Source organism: Dromiciops gliroides, chromosome 3 (genome assembly GCF_019393635.1).
Source record: "Dromiciops gliroides isolate mDroGli1 chromosome 3, mDroGli1.pri, whole genome shotgun sequence".
In the NCBI taxonomy this organism is placed as follows: Eukaryota; Metazoa; Chordata; class Mammalia; order Microbiotheria; family Microbiotheriidae; genus Dromiciops; species Dromiciops gliroides.
Window position 1 is genome coordinate 544,502,400 of NC_057863.1, and position 24,005 is coordinate 544,526,404.

The following is a 24,005-nucleotide window of genomic DNA, read 5'->3' on the forward strand; positions in this document are numbered from 1 at the left end:
ACATAGACTGTTGCTGGACCTGTCCTCAGCGCCTTTCCTGCTTGGTGGGACATGCTAGAGCTTGCACTATGCTCCAATAACCATTGAGAATATGTCAAGGTGTGCTTAGAGGATTCAGATGGAAGCACATCAGGATAAAAAATTAGAATTGATGACATCTAGTACCAAAGACTGAGAAAGCAAGCTCTCCACTCCTCCATACTCATAGTTAGAAAGAGGAACCAAAAGCCCCTCAGATATCAGATTTCCCTTCTTCAGTGGGTTTATTTTTATTTCCATATAGATACTGGGGGTAAGAAAATACTAAAGGATAGACAAGAGAACTAGCATGGCATTTTCTTTTGTTTTTCCAGAGAATACTGGAAGGACATGTATTTGATGTGAATTGTTGCAGGTTTTTCCCATCAGGCCTTGTGGTTCTGAGTGGGGGAATGGATGCACAGGTGAAGATCTGGTCAGCAGAGGATGCCAACTGCGTGGTGACCTTCATTGGTCACAAAGGAGGTATGATGGGTTGTTCTTCCAGATGCTTTACTTGGAGCTCCTGGAAACACAGCATGAGTTAAGAACAATCCCTCTCTTTTGCCCTGAAACAAATAATCTCTGATGGAGTAGGATATCCTAGGTTTGAATCACAGCTCTGCCACTCACAACTTGTGTGATCATAAGTAGGTTCCTTTTGCTCTCTGGGCCCAAGTTTCCTTGTTTATTGAGGAGGAGAGGAATTTATAATCCTTTTATTTTTGCTTTTAGTAATAAAATATATTTATATAGGGTCATTGCAGAGAGCCCCAAAGTACACACAAACATCAAATCTCTCGTGGCACCCTGAATTTATACAATCCTTTTTCTGCAACACTGAGGCCTCTTAGGTAGTACTAGGAACAGATTGAGCATCTTAATCAACCTGCTTCTTAGGCCAGTTTTCTTCACTTCAAATTATACTCAAATATATATTATCGAATACATGTAAATCCGTGCAGAGAGGTTGTTTGTCATTCAAACTGATGTAAAACATGTACTGTAATAATTATATGCTTTACATCCAACTAAAACACAGGATTTTCTCAAATAAAAATATTTCAGTTGGGACAGCACTCTAGAAAAGAAATTCTAATGATTAGTCAATTTAGTATCTGTGAATGTAACGGCAACAACCAGTGCCCAAATAAGCTTCTTTATAGAAGACAAAACTAAAATGAATCTAAGTGATAATAAAGGGAAAGACTAAACTTTTTTTTTTCCTTTTCTTTTCTTTTGTTGTTGTTGCTGTTTTTTGCGGGGCAATGAGGGTTAAGTGATTTGCCCAGGGTCACACAGCTAGCAAGTGTCAAGTGTCTGAGGTCGGATTTGAACTCAGGTCCTCCTGAATCCAGGGCCGGTGCTTTATTCACTGCGCCACCTAGCTGACACGGGCTAGCTGTGTGACCCTGGGCAAGTCACTTAACCCTCATTGCCCCGCAAAAAACCAAAACAAAACAAAAACCAAAAAAGCACTATTCTTAGTTTATAAAAGCAATATGCATTTCAGAAAATTTACAGAAATATTTTAAGACTATGCATAGAAAAAAAAAACTTTGACTAGGTTAACCTTTTTGTTTGTTTTATATAAAACTAAATGCTTTGTAGTCAGTCATTCAGTTTTAATTTATTAAGTATTTACTATACACAAGGCACTGTCTTCAGCATTGGTAATACAAAGAAAAGCAAAAGACTGTTCCTACTCTTGAGTTACTCACAGTTGAATAGCATTCAAACAACTATGTACAAGCAAGCTATATACAGAATAAATTGGAGATAATCAACAGAGAAGATGCTAGAGTTAAGGTGAATCAAGAAAGGCTTCCTCTAGAAGTTGGAAATTTAACTGGGACTTGAAAGAAGCCAGAATTCCAGGCATTGAGGACACCAGGAAAAATGCCTGGAATTGAGAAATGTATTGTCTTTTGAAAAGAATAGCCATGAGGTTGGTGTCACTGGATCACAAAGTACATTGAGGGAGCATGAAGTGTGGGAAGACTGGGAAGGTGAGGGGGATGTAGGCTATGAAGGGCTTTGAATGCTAAATAGAGGGTTTATACTTGATCCTGGAGGTGATAGGAGCCACTAGAATTGATTGATTAGGGAGAGGAGGTGACCTGGTCAGAACTATGCTTTAGAAAGAGATTTTTTAGCATCTATTAACATTTCAATGAAGATAGTTAGATAATTGTTAGCATGAAGACTGCAAAAGAGTCATGTTTCATCCACAGGTACAGGAATTTTAGCTGATACCTGTTCAAGGTATGCTAATGGTCTTTGTTTTTTTTTTTTTTAAGTGAGGCAATTGGGGTTAAGTGACTTGCCCAGGGTCACACAGCTAGTAAGTGTTAAGTGTCTGAGGCCGGATTTGAACTCAGGTACTCCTGAATCCAGGGCCAGTGCTTTATCCACTGCGCCACCTAGCCGCCCCATGCTAATGGTCTTTGAGTTATTGATGTAGGTTTTTTATGTCGTATGTTGATATTTTGTAGTATCTGTTGCCAGTGCCTAACTTGTGCCAAATGCTTCTACGTTAGTCCTTCTTTTCTCTAATTCATATATTACCTCTGAAACATCTTCTTTGATAACTTGCTCTGGTTTCTGAACAGACAGTTGTAATCTTTTCTGCAGGAAAAAGCACCGTCTTACAATATCTAGAAAATTTTTAATACATTGACTAACACCTATTCAAATTTCTTCCTCATCCATGCCATCGACATAGTCCTTCCCACTGAGGAGCAAAACAAGCGTTAGAAAATTTTTCTAACTGTCATCTAAGTTGGTGTTCAGGTTCTTCTGCCTACTGGTTGCTCACCCAAACTCCCCAGGGGTCATAAGAGTAGAGGCAGTGGAAAAGGACCCAGCTGATGAGTCCCACACATCCATCCCAAGGAAGGTATCACCTTGGGGCTGCCTTATTTGTCAAACAAAGCTATCTCTGTCACTTCTACATCTTATGAACTGACCTATTAGTATGGGAGTCATTTTGCCAGGGAGTTTGAAATGCAAATGTCATTGACCCCAACGTTCACTTCTTACAAAAGTCTTCCAAATTCCTTTTGAGAATGTCATCAGGAAGTCATTTATTTCTATGTTAGAGAAGAAGGGGCTTGGCTATATTTTCTTGTTATTGGATCATCCCCAGGACTAGGAGCACAGTCGAACTTGGCATTTTGAATACCAGTGCTGGACAGGACGTTATCAATAATCGAGTCCAACCCCTTCATTCTACAGACCAGAACACCAGAGTCCAGAGAGGGGAGAATAACTGGCCCAGTGTCTCACAGAGATTCAGGACAGAACCAGTTGAGAATTCAGGCCACCTAACTCCTTGTCATCCTGCACTCATCATAGTGTACCATATTTTCTAGGGAATAACTTCATTTTCCTGTGAGTAAATGTTTATTCTATGTGCATGCAGATCTTAATTGCCCACATATACTTTAGTAGATCTCTGATCTTATAGCTGTGCATATAGATTACAACCTCTCCGTGACTTTTACGTTTGCTTGTTCATGTTCATATCTTTCAAAAATCCTCTACGGAAGAGCCACTCAGCCCACGAAAAGCCTTCCATATGTTGTTCTGATATTCACTGGACCTCTAGCTCTGCCTTCAGCCTGTTCTATGGCTGTCCTCCAGGGGGATAAATCTCACACAGATGATCTCCCTACCTCATCCATAGGGGCTTAGTCCCTGCCATCTCAGCAGCCACAGATTAGGAAAGATCTCACCACTGTGGTCCTTGGTGCCTGCCAATATCATATGGCTCAGATTCAGAAATGAATATGCTTTATCAGTGGGAATGACCTTAAAGAGCATTTTTGCAGCTGTGACATAGGGACTGCCGAGCCTTTCCAGCTAACTCATAGCTTAAACCTCCTTTTTATTTTGTCTTCCCCATTAAGATGTGAACTCCTGAAGAGCAGGGATTGTCTCGCTTTTCTGTTTGTATCCCCAGTACACTTAGCCCAATGCTTTGCACATAGTAAGCACTTAATAACTGCACTTTCATTCATTCATGGGCAGTCCATCTGTTATTTCTTATCCTCACTACATTATCAGCCCATCTCCTTTTGTAGTCATATGTGATTACTGTTTTCTGACATAAATATAGCATTTGAGAGTTTACAGAGTACTTCACATACACCCTCTCATTTTAGCCTCACAACCATCCTGGGAGGGAAATAATGCAGGTATTATTATCATCAAGCTAAAGACAAGGAAGTTGAAGCTCAGAGAGATTATGACCTGAGGTCTTCCTGATTCCAGGTTGAGCACTATTCCTACCATTAGTACTGGGGCCCATGTATTCATTGTTTTTTTTTGTTGTTGTTGTTGTTGTTGTTTTTGCGGGGCAGTGGGGGTTAAGTGACTTGCCCAGGGTCACACAGCTAGTGTCAAGTGTCTGAGGCTGGATTTGAACTCAGGTACTCCTGAATCCAGGGCCGGTGCTTTATCCACTGCGCCACCTAGCCACCCCCCATGTATTCATTGTTACAGACCACTTACCCTCTTCTTTCCTTCTGTTGCCTTTTGGTATATGTACAGTGTAGTACTGTACCAACTGATACTTGGTAGAGACAGTGTCCCTTTTGCTTATTACCTAATGCTTTGAAGAAATAACTTATGAAGCTGTTAGCACATTACAGATATGATAAAGATTGCCATGCATTTGCTTCTTGCCTCAGAGTTCTTGTCACCCGCTTAGTGTGTCAACTTTCCTTGTGAAATGATGCTTTACAGCTAACTAGTCTATGAATTCAAAGTACTCTTTGTCTATGGGACCTACTTAATAGTATACTACCTCACATTTTTGTCTTTATAGTTGTTTAATTTTTATGCACTTCTGCCTTGTTTGAAGGAAAGATGCATCTTCTTTCTATCACCCTTGGTACTTTTAATAATAATTATGATACCTGTATAATACTTAAAAATAATTTGCAGAAAACTTGACCTTTTTTTGGACAGCCTTTTCTTATATCTAATTTATTTGACATTCCCAAGGACTCTGTGAAAAGGGAAAAGTTATCTTTCTTCACAATTTACAGATAAGGAGACTGAGGCTTTAGAGATATTGAATGACATACAAGATGAAGAGCCCCAGAGCAAACTGGATAGTGAACTAGGCTTAGATTCAAGAAGACCTGGCTTCAAGTAGAGCCAGGGACATATTGCTCTCAGGCAGTTCTTTAAGCTGTGTAAGCAAAAAGGGCTGATTATTTGTGGAGAGGGTTTTCTTCACGTTAGTGAGATAGCCGTTGGTCCAAACAATAATAAAAAAGGTGATGTAGTTAATAAGGGCAGAGTTGGGATTAGAATTCAAAGTTTTTTATTCCTTGTTTGTTATTTTCATTGCATTATATTGTCTTCCATAGTAGGTGCTCAAAACATTTTTTTTTATCTATACCCATTTAGCAGTTATAACTTGCACACTTATTTTATCCTCCTGACAGCTTTGTGACATCATATGTAAGCATAGCCTGTAGTTCCTAGAATCATGGAATTTGTAGATGGAAGAAACCTGATTTAGTGTACACAAGTACTCAGTAAATGCTTTGAAAGTAAATTGATTTCAGTAAGCACACCATTAGATAATAAACAGATTGGTGCAACTAATAACTAGTGCTATAACTGGATATTAGTAATTTCTAAGAGCACATTACTGTGAAAATTCTTTACAATGCTGTTTTAATACAAATAGCATTTTAAAATTTTTTTATAAAGTATTTTCTCCACGACATTTCATGAAGTAGTTAGCTTGAATATATTTTCAGCTGACAAGGGGGACTATTGTATTACACTGAGACGGTCAAGATACTATGCTTAGCTTTTGACAAAGTGGGTGGATTTATAGCAGTGAAAGTATTTTTCACTTCAGCCTGGAAAGAACAGTGCGTGTGCTTTTTTTTTTTTTTAAATATTCGGTGATACCCATAAGGATACATAATCATGCCCACTGATCCTGTCTAGGATGAGACATGACTGCCTCTGGCTCTCCTTCCAGCCCTCCACTTTATGCTTGTTTCAGTTCTCAGGGGGTGAGGGGAGAAGGCACTTCTCTTGAAGACCCACATGACCTAATGCTGATCCTAAGTATGAAAGACCCATAGCTATAGTACCACAAAGTCAGGTTGGATATTTGTGGATTTTTACCTGAGGGTGCCTCCTGATTCTCATATCTTATCTTCATTCTCTCACTCAAAAGATCTATGTCTTGAAGTCTTTGCACATGGTAATTGAAGGAGTGAAAAGGGGGCTGACACAGCTAGTGGCAAACTTGCAAGTTATCATTAACATAGCATATTTATGGGGGCAACACCCACTTACATGGCCTTGCAAGGGTCTATTTTTATTAGGTATATGCAGAGAAAGTGTTATATCACACCTTGTATAGTGTCATTTTTTTTTAATTAGGAATATAACAAACCAGCAGAAGTATTACTATATGTGTGTGTATGCTTAAATGGAGAGAAAGAAAGATGCTCTTTTAATCAGCAGATAGCTATCATGTGTCTGTTTTGTACCAGACACTGTTGTTTGTTTGAAATACAAAGACAAAAGTGAAATAATTTCTGCCTTCTAGGAGCTTATATTCTAATGAGGAAACCAACATTTACATACATGCTTCCTTAGATAGACATATATAAATTCACATAAAATAAATATAAGATAATTAGGAAGGGAGGTTTTTAACAGCTAGGCTCAGGAAAATAGGCTTTATATAGAAAGTGATACTTGAGCTGAATTTCTAAGGAGTAAAGGATTCCATAAGTGAGAGATGGGAGAGAGTGTATATTAAGCATGAGGGATAGTCAGTAGAAAGGTATTGACATGGGAGATGGAGTGTCATATTGGAGGATCAGCAAGTAGGCCAATATGACTGGACCATAGAATACAAGAAGAGTAATAATGTGTAATAAGGCTACAAAAAGTAGGTTGGAGCCAGATTGTGAAGGACATTAAAAGTAAAACAAAAGAGTTTCTGTTTTATCCTAGAGGTAATAAAGAGCTCCTGGAGTTGATTAAGTAGGATATTGACATGGTTTTATTTATACTTAAGGAAAATCAGTTTGGCAACTATGTGGAGGATGAATTAGAGTGGGGAGAGACTTGAGGCAGAGATACCAATTAGGAGACCATTGCAGTAGCTCAAATGAGAGGTGAGGAGAGCCTGAACTAAATTGGTTGCTATATGAATGAGGGAAGTGCATGCAAAATATGTTGTAGATGTAGAAACAGCAACATTAGCAACAGATTAGGTCTGTTGGGAAAGGGAGAGGGAGGAGTTGAGGATAACACCAAGGTAGTAAACTTGGGTAGCTGGAAGGATGTTGATGCCCCAACAGAAATAGGAAAGCTTGAAGGGGTTTGGGTTTGGTGAGAAAAATTAATTAGTTTTTATTTTTAAAGTATTGAATTTGAGATGTTTATGGGACATCCACTTTGAAATACCTAATAAGTTATGTAGAATTAGAGTTTAGGAGATAGACTAAAGCTGAATATGTAACTGAGAGTAATAGGCAAGAGAGTTGAAATTTCAATCCATGTTTCATTATGTGATTGCCACAGAAAACAGAGATTGTAGAGAAAGAAGAGGGACAAGAAAAGACTGTTAGTGTATACCCATAGTTAGGGGACAGGATATGGAAAATGAGCCAGCCAAGGGTCTGAGAAGAAGCAGTCAGACAAGTAGGAAGGATATGAGTTGACAGAAGAACCAGAAAACTACAAATAAACCCAGAAAGAGTATTTAGGAGATCAATGTCAAATGTTGCAGGGAGATCAAGAGGATAACTGTTGAGAAAAGAGCCTCAGATTTGGCCATGAAGAGGTCATTAGGAAAGACTTCAAAACTGTGATCAATACAGTGATCAGTCATGACTTCAGAAGATTGATGATGAAACAATCCTTTTACTTCCTTCTTGGCAAAAGGATGATGGACTAGAGGTACAGATTGAGATTTGCATTTTCAGGCATAGCAAATATGTTTGTTTTGCTTGGCTGTAATGATTTGTTACAAGGGAGAGCTTTCTATTTGGGAAAAGGGAGAGAGTTCATGAGTAGTAATAGAAATGGGAGAAAAGAATTTTTAAAAAGAAAATACTAATGGCACATTAGTAATACATGGAAGGTGCAGAAAGAAGATCCTAAGGAGACACAGAAAAGCAAGGCAATTTTTTTACTACCAAGGTACATTTATTATATGCTTAAAAACACAAACTTTATATTAGAACTTCACAGTTTCATATACAATCCTCTTTTCTGTTCTTTGTGTATTAAAACATCTGTGTTCAGGGGCAGCTAGATGGCGCAGTGGATAGAGCACCAGCCCTGGATTCAGGAGTACCTGAGTTCAAATCCGTCCTCAGACACTCAACACTTACTAGCTGTGTGACCCCGGGCAAGTCACTTAACTCCAATTGCCTCACTAAAAAAAACCAAAAAACCAAAAAAACATCTGTGTTCAGGGGCAGCTAGGTGGTGCAGTGGATAGAGCACTGGCCCTGGAGTCAGGAGGACCTGAGTTCAAATCCAGTCTCAGACACTTGACACTTACTAGCTGTGTGACCCTGGGCAAGTCACTTAACCCCAATTGCCTCACCAAAAAACCCCCCAAAACAAAAACATCTGTGTTTAATTCATACTAAAAAAAGAAAATAAGTTTAAATCACTGGTAATTTTTTTAAATTAAGATTTTTTTTTAAATCAGTAAAAATTCATCTTCTTTTCCACCCTTCATCAACTGAGAAAGAGTGAAAAAACACCTCCTGTTACAAACATGTATAGTTAAGCAAAACAAATTCCTGCATCTACCATGTCCAAACAAAATGTCTCATTCTATATTTTGAGTTCTTTACCTCTCTATCAGGAGGTGTGTAATATGTTTCATCATGAATCCCTTGGAATTATGGTTGATCATTGATCAGAGTTCCTAAGTTTTTCAAAGTTGTTTTTCTTCACAATATTACTGTCATCATATAAATTATTCTCCTGGTTATGCTCACTTCACTATATTAGTTAATATAAGTGCCTTTCTAATTCTTTCTCCCACAACTCTCATTTCTTTTCAAATTTTTCCTCTAGCACTTTCATTTATAAAAAATATTTTAAAACTTTAAACAATAAAAACATTTTAAAACTTTTTATAAAAAGTTGCTTCATCTCTTCCAGGAATTCTAGAATTTCAACTCATGACAAAGTAGTATTTTTCTTTAAGCTTTTACTTGTAGATGTTTTGGAGTCATTCTATTCTACTAGGTTTGTGTACACTTCTGCAGAGAATGGCCAGGCCATACTTGCTCTTGTCTTCTGTCTTCTCACTTGTGTTTTGTTGCTGTTTACTGAGGCTAGAGAGTGTTGTATTATTTCAGGAATTTCAGAGACTCTCTTGAGCTGAGTTGTGCAAGGTCCTGACGTGGGTTTGGGTCTGAGCAACACACTTGTGGGCTTTTCCTAGTTGGAGTTCCAATAGACTGTTTCTGGATTTGTCCACTAACAGCTACCTGAAAAGGTCTTTAAGTCAAAGTGACAGAACTGCAGGCTCCTCTTTGGTTTGTGACTCCTGCCTTGGTTATTCTGCTGCTCACTGGTAATTTTGAAAAGATCTCTTTCATTTGAGTTATGAGGTAAACAGCCACACTACAAATGGTAGAGAAGTGAGAGGAGAGGAAGTGTAAGTAATGAATGTTTTCAGTTCAGATATTTCTGTCTTCAAATCTCCTATACAAGAGGATTGCTTTTGTAGTTACATCATACATTGACTAAAGGCACAACTGACTTAATAGACATTTATTTGAGTTATAATTTTTCCTCAAAAGAAAATATCCATTTTACAAATGGAAAAATTAAGACTCAGGTAAAGTAACTTGCCTAGTAAATAATCTAGTAAGTTTCAGAACCAGGACTTCAGACCTTTTCTTTTCTTTAAAGTGGACTGCTCTTTCCCCTACACTAAGCTGCAGTTCAAGCAGGACCAGCATTCATAGATAGGACAACCTGTTTATATTGGGCTTTTCCTTCATGAAGTTATTTTTTCGAGAATGTAATTTAGTCCATGGTGTTAGACTGTGTTAAAAAAAAATACTCTGACAGTTTGGGGCCCTTACTACTTGTTGTGCAAAGAATATCATCTGAATTATTGAAAATTCTGAGGTAGATAATTCTTTTTTTAAAAAAGTACTGCCAGGGGACAGCTAGGTGGCGCAGTGGATGAAGCACTGGCCCTGGATTCAGGAGGACCTGAGTTCAAATCCGGCCTCAGACATTTGACACTTACTAGCTGTGTGACCCTGGGCAAGTCACTTAACCTTCATTGCCCAGCAAAAAAACAAAACAAAACAAGAAGAAGTAAAAAAGTACTGCCATTCAGTCATATACTGTAACTAGATTTAGGTAAATCAAGTACTGTTTAGTAGAAGTCTTTAGAGAATCTGCTTTAATAGAGATGGTTTATAGATTCTTGGTATGTTGAAGTTGGGAATATGGGGAAACTTATGGCCAGTAAGGGAAGTGATTTGCTTAGTGTCTTCCAGGCCCTTTCTTGATTGAGACTTTCTAGAGTTAAGAGTGAAATAAAGGAAACCTAGATTCCCCTAAAGTACTTTATTGTGCCTACATAACTAGGGCCAGTAGCTGCAAGAAATAATCTTGCTATACGAAATATCTCAAATTATAACTTTCCAAAGCAATATAGGTTTCATTTTTAGAAAGCTACAGCCATCCCTCTGTTGTTTCAGCCCCATGACACTTGCAGGAATTGCTCTTCCCAAGGCCCTTCCCCCATGTCACTCAAACATTGGTACTGTCTCAACTGTTGTTGCTTATCCTTATTATGATATAATTGACATAATTATTCATATGCCTAGTCAAGATGCATGTGAGGGAAATTCTCTGTTATGTTGGTAATGGCCAGGATGGTGGTGCTTCTGAATCAGTGACTTGGTTAATTTTCTGGTAATGTTGACCATTACCCTGTAGATATGGCATTCCTAGGGTCTCCTGGGGGTTGGCCTTCCTCCTGCTTATGTCCAGGGAATCTGACCAGGTAACCACTTCAAGGACCCAACTGTCTGCTTATATTTCTTTCTTTCTTTTCTTTTCTTTCTTTCTTTTTTTTTTTTTTGCAGGGCAATGGGGGTTAAGTGACTTGCCCAGGGTCACACAGCTAGTAAGTGTACCCAGTTTTAATATCTTAAATTATCTTGCCATCAACATGAGTGTATCCACCTAGCTGCCCCCTTTGTTTATATTTCTTGAGATAAAATGCTTTAAAAATTAGTGAGAGGGGGGGCAGCTAGGTGGCGCAGTGGATAGAGCACTGGCCCTGGATTCAGGAGTACCTGAGTTCAAATCCGGCCTCAGACACTTAACACTTGCTAGCTGTGTGACCCTGGGCAAGTCACTTAACCCCCATTGCCTCACTAAAAAAAAAAAAAATTAGTGAGAGGGCAGCTAGATGGTGCAGTGGATAGAGCACCGGCCCTGGAGTCAGGAGTACCTGAGTTCAAATCCGGCCTCAGACGCTTAACACTTACTAGCTGTGTGACCCTGGGCAAGTCACTTAACCCCAATTGCCTCATTAAAAAAAATTTTGAAAAAAGTTAGTGGGGCAGCTAGGTGGCGTGGTAGATAGAGCACTGGCCCTGGATTCAGAAGGACCTGAGTTCAAATCCAGCCTCAGACACTTAACACTTACTAGCTGTGTGACCCTGGGCAAGTCACTTAACCCCAATTGCCTCACACACACAAAAAAAAGAATAAAAAAAGTTAGTGAGTCAAAAAAAGAAGAATGTTATCAAAAATTAGTGAGTCTAGACATTTCTAAAACTATGCTAAAACCAAAAAGGAGATGGTTACTACCTAAGCCTCTTTTCCCTTCTATCCACCCTCTACCCAAGTCCTGTCTGAACTACCCCAGTGCATGTTATATCTGAGATCCAGATTGGGTGTTTAATTTTTTACCTTTTAAAACTAAAAAAGTTGATATGCCATTATAACAGTTAAACAGAGCAAACATTAAATGTAATTTAAATTAAATTTTTTTGGGGTTGGGGGCAGGGCCATGAGGGTTAAGTGACTTGCCCAGGGCTACATAGCTAGTGTCAAGTGTCTGAGGCCGGATTTGAACTCAGATCCTCCTGAATCCAGGGCCAGTGCTTTATCCACTGCACCACCTAGTTGCCCCTAAATTAAATTTTAAAATGTAATTCTTTTATTTAAATTTTTTTTTTGCGGGGCAATGAGGGTTAAGTGACTTGCCAAGGGTCACATAGCTAGTAAGTGTCAAGTGACTGAGGCCGGATTTGAACTCTGGTCCTCCTGAATCCAGGGCCGGTGCTTTATCCACTGCGCCACCTAGCTGCCCCCTTAAAATGTAATTCTTAACTGTTGTTATAACTCAACTTGAGTTATAGCATAGAATCATATCCTTTCTAAGACTGATATATTGCCTGGGGGCTTCATAGCACCTTGATACCTAAAGTCATTGTAAGTTCTACATCTAGCTACCTGGAAGTAATTCCCTATGACTTTCAGTTATAGGAGGGCATCTCCTTTCATATATTTTAATCGGCAGAAGGAAAAATAAAAATTTGACTATGCCAAAAGTATTCTGTACTTACATGATTGTAGAATCATAGAATGTCAGAGCTAGAGGCAACTTCCAGATCATTTAGTTCAAACCCCTCATTTTATGGAGGAGGAAATTGAGGCTTAAAGTCATTAACTGCAGAGTTCTGCTGGCAAAGGAGGCTGGTGCTGCTGTCTGCCATCTGCGTGGGCTTGATCTAGTCCTCTGGGAATCTCTTTGTTAGAAGGAAGGGGTGGTTTGGACAAGATTTCCTTGGAGGCCCCTTCCAGCTGGAAACCTGTGAACCAACTTGCCCCAAATCATAAATGTAATAAATAGAGATGGGGTGTGGTCCCAGTCCTGTCAGCCCCAATTTTCTACTTCACCAAGGTTACATACCTGGTTAGGCAAAGGTCAAGATCATAATAGCACACATTTTCACTTATATAACAAGTTAAGCATTATATTATATGTCTTTCCACTCATCCCTTTCCTCCCCTTCTCTCTGTCTCTCTCTGTCTCTCTCTCTGTCTCTCTCCCTCTCTGTCTCTCTCTCTCACACACACACTCACCCGTTTATGTTATATAAATGATTTCCTCATGGTCAGCTAGTAAATTCCATGGCTAGGAGTAAGACTCAGGTGTTCCAGTCCTGAAAATCAGACAAGGTAATGAATGTGAAAAAGTGTTTTCAAAAGTATAAAATTCTGAACAAGTATAGGATAACATTCTCATCATGATCTCAAAAACATTGCTTTCTTAGCATGGGGAGGGTTGTTACTGAAGTAGCATGGTTTCTTAGGATGTTAGACTGAAAAAAAAAAATTAATCCAGAGCAATCAGTTTGCTCTGATAGTATTATTGCTTTTATGTCTTTATCGTCACTTAGGTGGCTCCTGGGCCCTCCTTCCTTCCTCTTAGATCCCTTTCTTTTTCTCTTGCTAGGTATCTTGGATACAGCTATTGTTGATCGAGGAAGAAATGTGGTTTCCAGTTCTCGAGATGGGACTGCTCGGCTATGGGATTGTGGGCGATCAGCCTGCCTGGGCATCATTGCAGATTGTGGCTCTCCTGTGAATGGCATTGCTGTGGGTGCAGCTGACAACACAATAAATCTTGGCTCCCCTGTGAAAGTTCCCAGTAAGTATGTATGGTTGGCATCCATTCTGGTTCTGAAAAGCAGCTGTCATTTTGACTCAATAAAGCTGCCTCTCATTGTGGCATAGATAAGTGGCACAGTGGTCAGAGTGCTGCACCTGGAGTCAGGAAGACCTGAGTTCAAATTCAGCCTTACACACTTAGCTGTGTGACCTTGGGCAAGTTACTTAACCACTCTTTGCCTCGGTTTCCTCAACTATAAAATGGGGAAAATAACATCCCCACCTTGCAAGGTTGTTGTGAGGATCAAATGAGATAATACTTGAAAATGCTTAGCATAGTGCCTGCCACATGGTAAGCTCTATGTAAATAATCTTGTTGTTGTTGTTGTTGTTATTTCTCACCATAGCCTCTGAGGTGCTTTTTCAAACCCCTGCTCAGTTTTTATGATTTAATTTCAGCTTTCTTTCTGCCTCACAGCCAGTAATTCTGTTTTCGGCAGTCAATTTATATGACTGTCTATGCTCTGTTTTACCTCTGTGGGGGACAAAAAAAGGGCAACCCTTATCCTTCCTTGTAGAGAACACACAGTCCAGTCAGACAAATGAAATGAACACCCTGGCAATAAAGAACACGAAAGAGCTAAACTGAGCAGTGCTTACTGCTTACTTAGAATGATAACTGATAGGAATTGGAAAAAGGAATATGTTGGTGTGGGTTGGAGTAGTTAGGATGGACTTCACAAAACAGGTAAAGGATTAAATAATATTTTATTTTCTGTATTATAACTAATATGTAAAGAGAGTTCATTCCATTTATATCACACTATCCAAATCCTTTTTGCTGTCATCTATAGACCTCTGAATCACTTTCCTTTCTATGTTCTGTACATACTTATATTTGTACTTACTGTTTTCCCCATTAGAATGTAAACTCCTTGAGGCCAAGTTTCAGTTTTGTGTTTGTATCCCCAGTGGTTAACATAATGCCTGGCACATACTGTGCCCTTCATAATTGCTTATTGGTTCTCTCTATTTCCTCAATATTGTGAGAAATAATTATTAATAATAAATATCTTGGGGCAGCTAGGTGGCGCAGTGGATAAGAGCACCGGCCCTGGAGTCGGGAGTACCTGAGTTCAGATCCGGCCTCAGACACTTAACACACACTTGCTAGCTGTGTGACCCTGGGCAAGTCACTTAGCCCCAATTGCCTCACTAAAAAAATAAATAAATAAATATCTTGGGGGACCCAGAGATCTTCCCTTCTTTCTTTTTTTTTTTTTTTGTGGGGCAATGGGGGTTGGGTTAAGTGACTTGCCCAGGGTCACACAGCCAGTATGTGTCAAGTATCTGAGGCCGGATTTGAACTCAGGAACTCCTGAATCCAGGGCCGGTGCTTTATCCACTGCGCCACCTAGCCACCTAGCCGCCCCCTTCCCTTCTTTCTTAAGGCAAGCTCTCCTTAAAAGATTCCATCAAATCTTCTAATCCAGGTGAAACCCAACAGACCCCAAATTTATAAAGAATCTTGGGTGGAGAGAGATCCTTTTGTCTAGATTACTGAAGGACTGATGAGATTAAACCACACCTAGAAGGAAAACTATTTTGCCCTGATCAGCTTGAGTGAGGGTCTTACATTCTTTTCTCCGGTGTCATCCCTGGACTTCATTTTAATATAACCCACCTCCAGTCATGTCAACCAAATAGATTTGATTGCTGTGTAAAGGACCTTCTACAGCTGAAAGAGTATATGAACCTAGACCCAACCTCAAGGAAGGGGGGCTTTAGTCTAAAAGAGATGCCAATAGATCTTTTGTTAATATCCTGTCAGTCATATTAATAAAATTATTAAATTACCCAGAAACTATCTTTTATATTTTTAATCTGCACAATACCTGTTTACTCCTTACCCTTTGCAAGATGGCTTCTGAACTCCTCATTTACTGAAATTGCTTCCTCAAGAGTTGCTAATGATCTTTGATCTCTTTCTTTTGGGGGGGTGTCAAACCCCATTATTTTATTTTTGTTTTTACAATACTGTCATTTCTAGATTAATCTTTATACACTTCTTCCACACTGAACGTTCTGTGATAAAAGAAAAACAGTTATGTAAATGAGTCATCTCATCTGGCATTGTATGCAACATTCCATACCCACAGTTCTCCACCTCTGTTTGAAGAGGAGAGTGTAATGTTTCATTATTTGTCCTCCCAACACCAAGACCGGTCATTACCATTACTCAAAGTTTGGATTCCTTTTAATGTTCTTTTTGTTTACATTATTACAGTCTTTGTGTGTATATTGTTCTCTGTTGTTCTCCTTACTTCACTACATCGGTTCATACAAATCTTTCCAAAGTTTTCTGAATTCCTCATATTTTAAATTTCTTGTGGTTATATTCATATGCCATTTGTCCAGCCATTCCCGAGTCAGGAGACCCACTTTGTTTCCAGTTTTTTGCCTCAATTAAAAGTACTATTATAAATCTCTGAGGGCCAGTGATCTCTTAATTACTAAAAGAGGTCCAGATTATTTTTCACATTTGTGTTACTTTTGACACTTGTTCTGTCCCTAATTCCCCCTCCCTTTTCTTTATTTCCCTGTTGAATGAAATGTCTTTCTGTACCCCACTATGTATTTGTGTGTTTATTCTTCCTTCTTTTGATCAATTCAGATAAAAGTAAGTTTCCAACCCTTTCTCATTTGTTAGATATCTACTTTTGTACTCTTGATTATGTGAGTTAGTTTTCCTTGATCTGCTTCCCCTACCACTATCACTTACCCCATTTCCTCTTCCTCTCTCTTTCTATTCCCTTACCTTTTCTGCTATTTTTTAGCCTTTTGATTTTGTTTTTATATTTGTTGTTGCCTCATCAAGTCATTGGCTTCTATTTGATCCATTCTAATTTTCAGAGTTGAGCAGAATTGTATGCCACTTGTGCAGAACTGTTTCTTCCCCTTTTTTTTCCCCAAACCAGTCGATTTTATTAGTCCTTGTCAAAAATTGCCAAACAAGCACAAGTGGCCAGTATTTTATTTTGCAATCTTTTTAGAAGCTTCTGGTTGCTTGTAAAATTAGGGGTAAGAGTTCACTTAAGCAGGGATCCTACTTCTCTTACTAATCAAATATGAATTTACCACCCTTCCCCTACCCAACATGTGCATATACACACATATCCATACATGCATACACATGTTATCTATGCATATATCTTTATAAGCTTACACTGGACTCCAAACATATTAAAACATACCCACCACTATATTCTATGGCCCTAGGGAAATTATAGTCTTAATGTTCATTAAAGGCAACTGCTGAACATCCCTTTACAAGGCCTGGCTTGGCATATATGATTTCTACCCAGGAGGCCTATTATGAGAGACTTTCTTAGAGAGTGTTATGTATGATTCAGTACTTGGTATGCTTCTCACTAATAATGAACCTACTTAGTACCAGGGTGATATTGCCCCACACAGAGCACTTCTGTCATATGACATGTAATACCTAAGTTGTCACCACTTGTGATGATTAAAGATCTCTCAGAACTCGTCTTCATAAGAAGAATATTATTTAAATTTAATTTTTTTAGGTTTAAGATAATATCTTTTATTATTATTATTATTAATAAAGTATTTTATTTTTTCCCCGTTACATGTAAAGATAGTTCTCAACTTTTGTTTATACAAGCTTTCCAATTTCAGATTTTTCTCCCTCCCTCCCCTCCCTCCCTCCTCCCCTAGACAGCAGGTAATCTGATATAAGTTTTATATATATATATATATATATATACACACACACATAATAACATTAAACATATTTCTGCATTAGTCATGTTATAAGAGAAAAATCAGAGCAATGAGGAAAAACCTCAAAATAGAAAAACATCAGCACCAAAACCAAAAGAAATAATATGGTTCATTCACTATCTATTCCATAGTTCTTTTTTTTTTTTTCCTGGATTTGGAGACCCTCTTCTATCATGAGTTCCCTGGAGCTCTTCTGTACCATTGCATTGGTGAGAAGAATATAGTCCATCACAGTAGATCAACACACAATGTTGATGATACTGTGTACAATGTTCTTCTGGTTCTGCTCATTTCACTCATCATCAGCCTACGCAAGACCCTCCAGGTTTCTCTGAACTCCTCCTGCTCATCGTTTCTTACAGCACAGTAGTATTCCATTATATTCATATACCACAACTTGTCCAGCCATTCCCCAATTTATGGGCATCCCCTCAACTTCCAATTCCTTGCCACCACATAAAGAGCAGCTATAAATATTTTTGTACATGTGGGTCTGTCTCCCCTTTCCATGGAAAAGAAATGAGAACTGTGGAAGAAAGAATCAAAAAGGAACTCTGCCAGCTGGAAAACTCTGTTGGTTCAGAGTGGCAGAACTGTAGGGAAGCCCCTTTAGTCTGGGATTTTTGCCTTGGTTATTTCTCTGTAGGCTGGGTTAGATGCTGGAAAAGAAACCTTGTTTTCCTTGGGATCAGAACACAGTCTACCCTGAATCTGTGACCTGGAACTAGGTAGTGGGCCACAAAACTGCCACTTGGCATGTGTCCTGTTTGTGGTGCCTTGATGTAGTTCTGGGAATCATTTTGCTCTGGTACACAGCCTCTCCGTGGGCATTGGAGTGTTTTGCTCATGGCATGCTCCTGTCCTGATCCTATCCCCATTGTCTTTATATCTCCTTTTCTTCCTCCTTCTGCTAAGTGGGTCTGGACAAAGAACTCATTGTGATTGTTTTCAGAAATTCCTCATAAGGATTCAATCTGGTGCATTTTCTAGATCTGTTTGGAATAGTTTGTAGAGTAGAGAATTCACCAAAATGCTTCCTACCGCTCTTCCATCTTGGCTCCATTTCATCATGCCTTGCCCCCTAAGCATGTGTAACCCACAAAACTTTGTCTTAAACCCTTGGCTTTCTTGATTCTCACCCCCATCCTTGGATCTCTCCCACTCTCATGTGTTCATTTATAACCTGTATATAGATGTCTCCTTTATTCTGTTAAGGGCTAAAATTCTAGCTAGTCTGTCTAAAATATCTAATGAGTGGTCGCCAATAAATTATAAGCTTTAGCAAGAGTTAGACTTTTAAGCATTTATTAAGGAGAATAAGAATTTGGTAAAGAGAGAAAGGCCTAGATTCCTATCTATTAAAGGGAGAGTACATTTCTAGCTCCGCTCTCCACCAGAGTCCAGAGGAAAGAGAGTCAGAGTGAGCTCCAGTCTCTTCCTTCCTCCTCCCACTAGCCAAAGAAAAGACTCCTGGTCTTGCCCTCAGAGACCTTCGCTTCATGGGCGGAACTCTTCTACAGTAAGTCTCCAGCAGGTGGCGTCATTCCAATTGTTACAATCTACATAATCAGTCTCTCCCCTGAACTCTACTAGTATATCACCCGGACATTACTACCTGGATGTTCTCTCAACTCCTTAAACTCAATATAAGCAAAACTGAACTTATTAACTTCTTTTACTTAAACCCATTATACTTCCAGATTTCCCTACTTTGGATAATGGTACTATCATCTTTGCAATCATCCAGGTTCAAAACTTGAAATGAACTTTGACTTTTTTCTTTCTTGCCCTTCTTGAGTATCTAATCTTTTGGAAAATATTGTTGATTCTGTTTCCCTAACATCTCCAGCATCTATCCCTTTCTCTCCATTCATAATTCAACTACTCTAATGTAAGCCATCATCAGCTCTTTTTCTATACTATAATAGCCTTCTAATTGGTTTCCTTGACTCTAATTTCTTCTATCCCTGATCTTTTACATAGCCGGCAAAATAATCTTTCCACATCATTCCCTTTCTTCAAGACTTTCAGTAGTTTCCTGTTGTACCCAGGATAAAACACAAACTCCTTAGCTTTATATCCAAGGCCATTCACAGTCTGATACCAAACTACTTTTCCATCTTCATTTTACATTCATATGTTCTTTGCAAAAAAAATGGCTTTTCCCCAAATTCAACATTCTGTCTCCTGCTTCTGTATAATTCATTTCCTGTACCTAGAAAACTATCAGAACTGTGCTAGAATCACTCCTTATTTCATATTTGCCCATCACAACTCTTTTTCTTCTTCAGGGCTTATCTCAGGTATAAATTTGTGTAGCTTCTACTGATCTTCCTAGCTAAAAATGTTCTCCCTAACCTTACATACACCTAGAGCACTTTGTGCAGATTTCTCCCTTTTCCCTATCACTCTTTGCTTTGTTTTGTGTGTGTGTGTGTGTGTGTATTGAATGTCATAGTTCCTCTCTCACTTCTGTGATGAAATAATGGAATTTAGCAGATACTCAAAGACCCACCTGGAGATTAATCTATACTGATTGAATCAAGTGAGAGTGATTGACTGCTGATTAAGCCTACTTCAGGTTAATTGGATTGTAATCACACCTGGCTATCCCTTAAGAAGGTATTGTTCTCAGAAACTAGACTGTGAACTCAACTTGAGAACACCTTCAGAACCAGTGGATTTGGATGATGCCAACCAATCAGTTTGAAGCAGTGTGTAAGGGCCGCCTCTGTTCCAGAACTATACAACGCTTCCACAGTCAGCTTGCTGGACAGTTCCTGATTAAAGCAGGCTCCTGGAGGAGGGCTCGAGGAAGAACCCAACCAGGCTGGAACTCTATGGGAGATAGGCTTTTTCTTAACTTTGTGAACACCTGCATGCTTTAATAAATGTTTAATGCCCAAAGACTGGTGCTGAAGCTTCTAATTTAAGGCGACCACAATTTAGATTTTAAACATCACACTTCCAAACCCCCACCTCAGTAAGTTACAAGCTTCTTGAAGTTAGGACCTGGGTCATTTTTATCATTGTATCACCAGTACCTAGCTCATTGCAGTGCACACAGCAGGTACTTAATAAATGTTTATTGTTTCTTTTGTACTATTTCTTTGCCAGGATTGTTGTAAAGAAAACATACTATAAACTACAAAGCGATATAAAGCTGTGAACCATCGTAGTTAGAATTGTTTGATGTAAAAAAAAATTAGTGATTATAGCTATATGAAGGTGGAAGGGACTGCCTAGGGTAGCAGTGGATTCTTGTTATGTAGGTCTTCAGGTGAGGGCAGGATGATATAACTGCTTGTTGGAGATATTGTAGAGGGGACTTCCCAGAAGGTATTGAACCAGGTGTTTGGTTTTTTTTGTCTTCCAATTTTGTGGTTTTTTTTTTTGAGGTAGTCCTTGAAGGATGGATATAATTTAGCAGAGCAGAAAGAAAGGGGAAATATATTCTAAGCACACAAATGGGCAAGAATGAACCCCATGTGAGAAAATTGGCCTAGTTGGAACATCTAGATCTTGGTAAGCGCAGTAGTAAGAAACATGTTCACAGGTAATTGAGGGTTAGATAATTCTATTCTTCATTGATTTGAACCTATTTTGGCCTATAATAATGTGAGTACATTTTGGCCTATAATGATGCTATCTTGTATTTATGTAGCAGTTATCCAGAAATGGGATGGCCTTTAGATCATAAGCTTCTCAGGTTCATGGAGTAGATCCTCTTTAAGAGCAGAAATTGTTGGAGCTGAAAGGAACCTTAGAGATCATTAAGTCCAACCCCCTAATTTTACAAATGAAAAACTTAAGCCAAGAGAAGGAAGTGACTCTTCCAAGGTAGTAACTGATGGAGTCAGGATTTTGAAGTCTTCTAAGTATCAGGTCACTACTTTTTCTTGTGTACCACGTCCTCTAAGGATGTTAACCTGACCTCTCTTTCTTGCAGGTGAACGGGAGATTGGAACAGAAGGGAAGATGCTGCTTTTGGCTCGAGAAGATAAAAAGCTCCAGTGTGTGGGATTACGGAGTAGGCAGCCGGCAAGTGCTTTCCACGATACATTTGTGCTGCATGGGAATAGTTTACACTTATATAGGCTTTTATAGCTTTTGAATATCTTGTTTTTTGGTCACTTCACCCCAGTCCTATGAGTAGTGATCTCAGTCTTCTCCTTTTTATCGATGAAGAAAGTGGGACTCAATGAGGGTGAGCGGCACGTTCCCAAGGTCACACAGCTAAGAATCTATCAATCAGCTGTTATTCATTAATCACTTATTATGTGCAAGGTGCTAGGTTTCAAAGACAAAAAGAAATTAAGTCATCCCTTCTTTGAAGGAGCTTAGATTCTCTTGGGGGAGAATATTGTATATGTGTAGAACAAATACAAAATGAATACAAGGTAGTTAAATGTCGGATGGCAAGAGAGAGAGGGAGGAGACAAGCAGCTGGGATTAGGAAGCCTTCACGTAGGTGGTGCTTGATTTGTGCCTTGTAGTAAGTGAGGGCTTCAGGGAGGTAGAAGAGAGAAGGGGAAAGGGATGAATTAAGGACTTGAACTCAGGTCTCCTGAATTCCTATTCAGCTTTTTTTCCCCACTGTGCCCCTCTAGCATCTGTTTTGCAGCCTGTACATGTCAAATTTTGCAAAAGCTAGTTTAAACATGCTGTTGAAGATGAGGGATAGCTTTACCTTTTCTCCGTTTTTCCACCTAATATATGCATGGTTGGGTGGATCGTCTGTGTGTCTAAAGATAGAGTAAAAAATTATCGCAATAATAATAGCTAAATTTTATATAATGTTTACTATGTGCTAGGTACTGTGCTAAATACTTTACTCATTATTATCTCATTTCATTCTCACAGCAACCATGGGAGGTGGGTAGTATTATTATCCTCATTTTACAGATGAAGAAACTAAGGTAGACAGAGGTTAAGTGACATATGTAGGGTCACACAGCTAGTAATTGTCTTGAGGCCAGATTTGAGTTCAGGTCTTCTGACCTCAGGCCCAGCACTCTGTCCACTGTGCCACCTAATCGAAAAGGTATGGAGGGGTTTGATCTGCACTGTTATCAGAATAACAAACCCATTGCAGGATTTCACTGATAGGCAGCATGTTGTATTGGAGAGAACTCTAAACTTGGAACTAGCAAACATGAAATTAAGTTTTGAGTCTACCATTGATTTGTTCTTTGACTTGCAAATCATTTCCCAAGTCTGTGCCTTAACTTCCTTGTAAAATGATGGGGTCAGAGACCCCTTTGGCAGTCTGCTGAAGCCTGTGGAGCTCTTTTCAAAATAATTTTTTAAATAACTAAAAGAAATGCTAAGTCTCAGAAGTCAGTGAAAATAAAGATGTAATTTTTTCCCCCATTCAAGTTCATGAACTCCTGAAATCTATCCACAGATCCCAGGTTAAGAACCCCTGGCCTAAATGATCTCTAGTTCTCTTTCATATCTCAGAGCCTGTGAAAGAAGTTTAGTGCAAAGAAAACAAAACTGAATCAGATTTCTCCAACAAGTTTCATGAATAATGAACATCTTACTTCATTGGGAAGAATTAGTTACTATTTACTACTGTAGTCTTATAGCTTTTGCTAGGTGAACTGGTCTCTTGGTTAAATTGCCTTCTTTGAGATTAGATTGATGTTGTCATTACTCAGGTCTCTGATGATTTCATCTGAACATAGGCTTTGGGTTGTCAGTATATCAGTAGGTCTCATCATACTCCTGTACCGATGCCATGGAGTGTCATGTTTTTTGACAAAATTACCCCCTTCACAGCATTCTGAGGTTCTCTGTTGCTTCTGATTTCTGGAAGGAAATTGGTACGCTTTTTGGCAGAGGGCAGGAAGAGAAAAAAATATTTAGAAAAAGGATCAGTTCATTTGACATATTGACATGGAACAAATGAGCACCTAGCACTTTTTATTTTACAACTCCTGGTGAGAATTATGGCTTTAAACATTGGCTGCTCTGTTGCTTCAGGTTATTCTTGCAGACACTCCCAAAAGACAGCCAAGACAGGGAGGGAATTCAAAACTGTGCCAGTGAAGAATCAGTTGGGGATGTTTAGCTGGAAGAATGGAAGACTTCAGGGAGACATGGCAAATGATTAAGTCTTGGAAAGCCTGTTTACAGAAAAGGAAATTTAGACGTGTTCTGCTTGGACCCAGCAGGCAGGAAGCTGTAAAAAGGCAGATTCTGACCTTCATAGAAAGAAAAAATTCCTAACTGTTGGAACTGTCTTATGATGCAGTGGAATGCCAATCATTGGGAGGCTTTTGACCAGACCAGGTGATTACCTGTTCTCTTGACATAGACCAGCCTCCAGGCTGAGGAACCCTGAAATCCATGCAAAAGGGTCTTGTTTCCTGCCAGAATCAGAGAACCTGAGTCAGGAGGGAACTCAGAGGGCATGTAGACCAATCAGAACCTGATCATAAATGCCCCCTACAACAGCTCTGACAGGCAATCACCTGGTCTGGTTTGCTCACTGCTTCTAC

General features: G+C 39.1%; 1 protein-coding gene across 2 annotated transcripts in view; it reads left to right on the forward strand.

The window, feature by feature from the left end:
- The window catches only part of PAAF1 (proteasomal ATPase associated factor 1), a 66,429-nt gene that overhangs the window by 18,918 nt on the left and 23,506 nt on the right, over positions 1-24,005 (forward strand). For both annotated transcript variants that reach the window (XR_006355698.1, XM_043996223.1), the window contains exons 6-8: positions 354-504; positions 13,538-13,732; positions 21,449-21,540. Coding sequence is in view for 1 of the 2 variants with exons in the window: in XM_043996223.1 (XP_043852158.1) it covers positions 354-504; positions 13,538-13,732; positions 21,449-21,540 (438 nt within the window). In the remaining variant the exon portion in view is untranslated. The remainder of the gene's footprint in view (positions 1-353; positions 505-13,537; positions 13,733-21,448; positions 21,541-24,005) is intronic.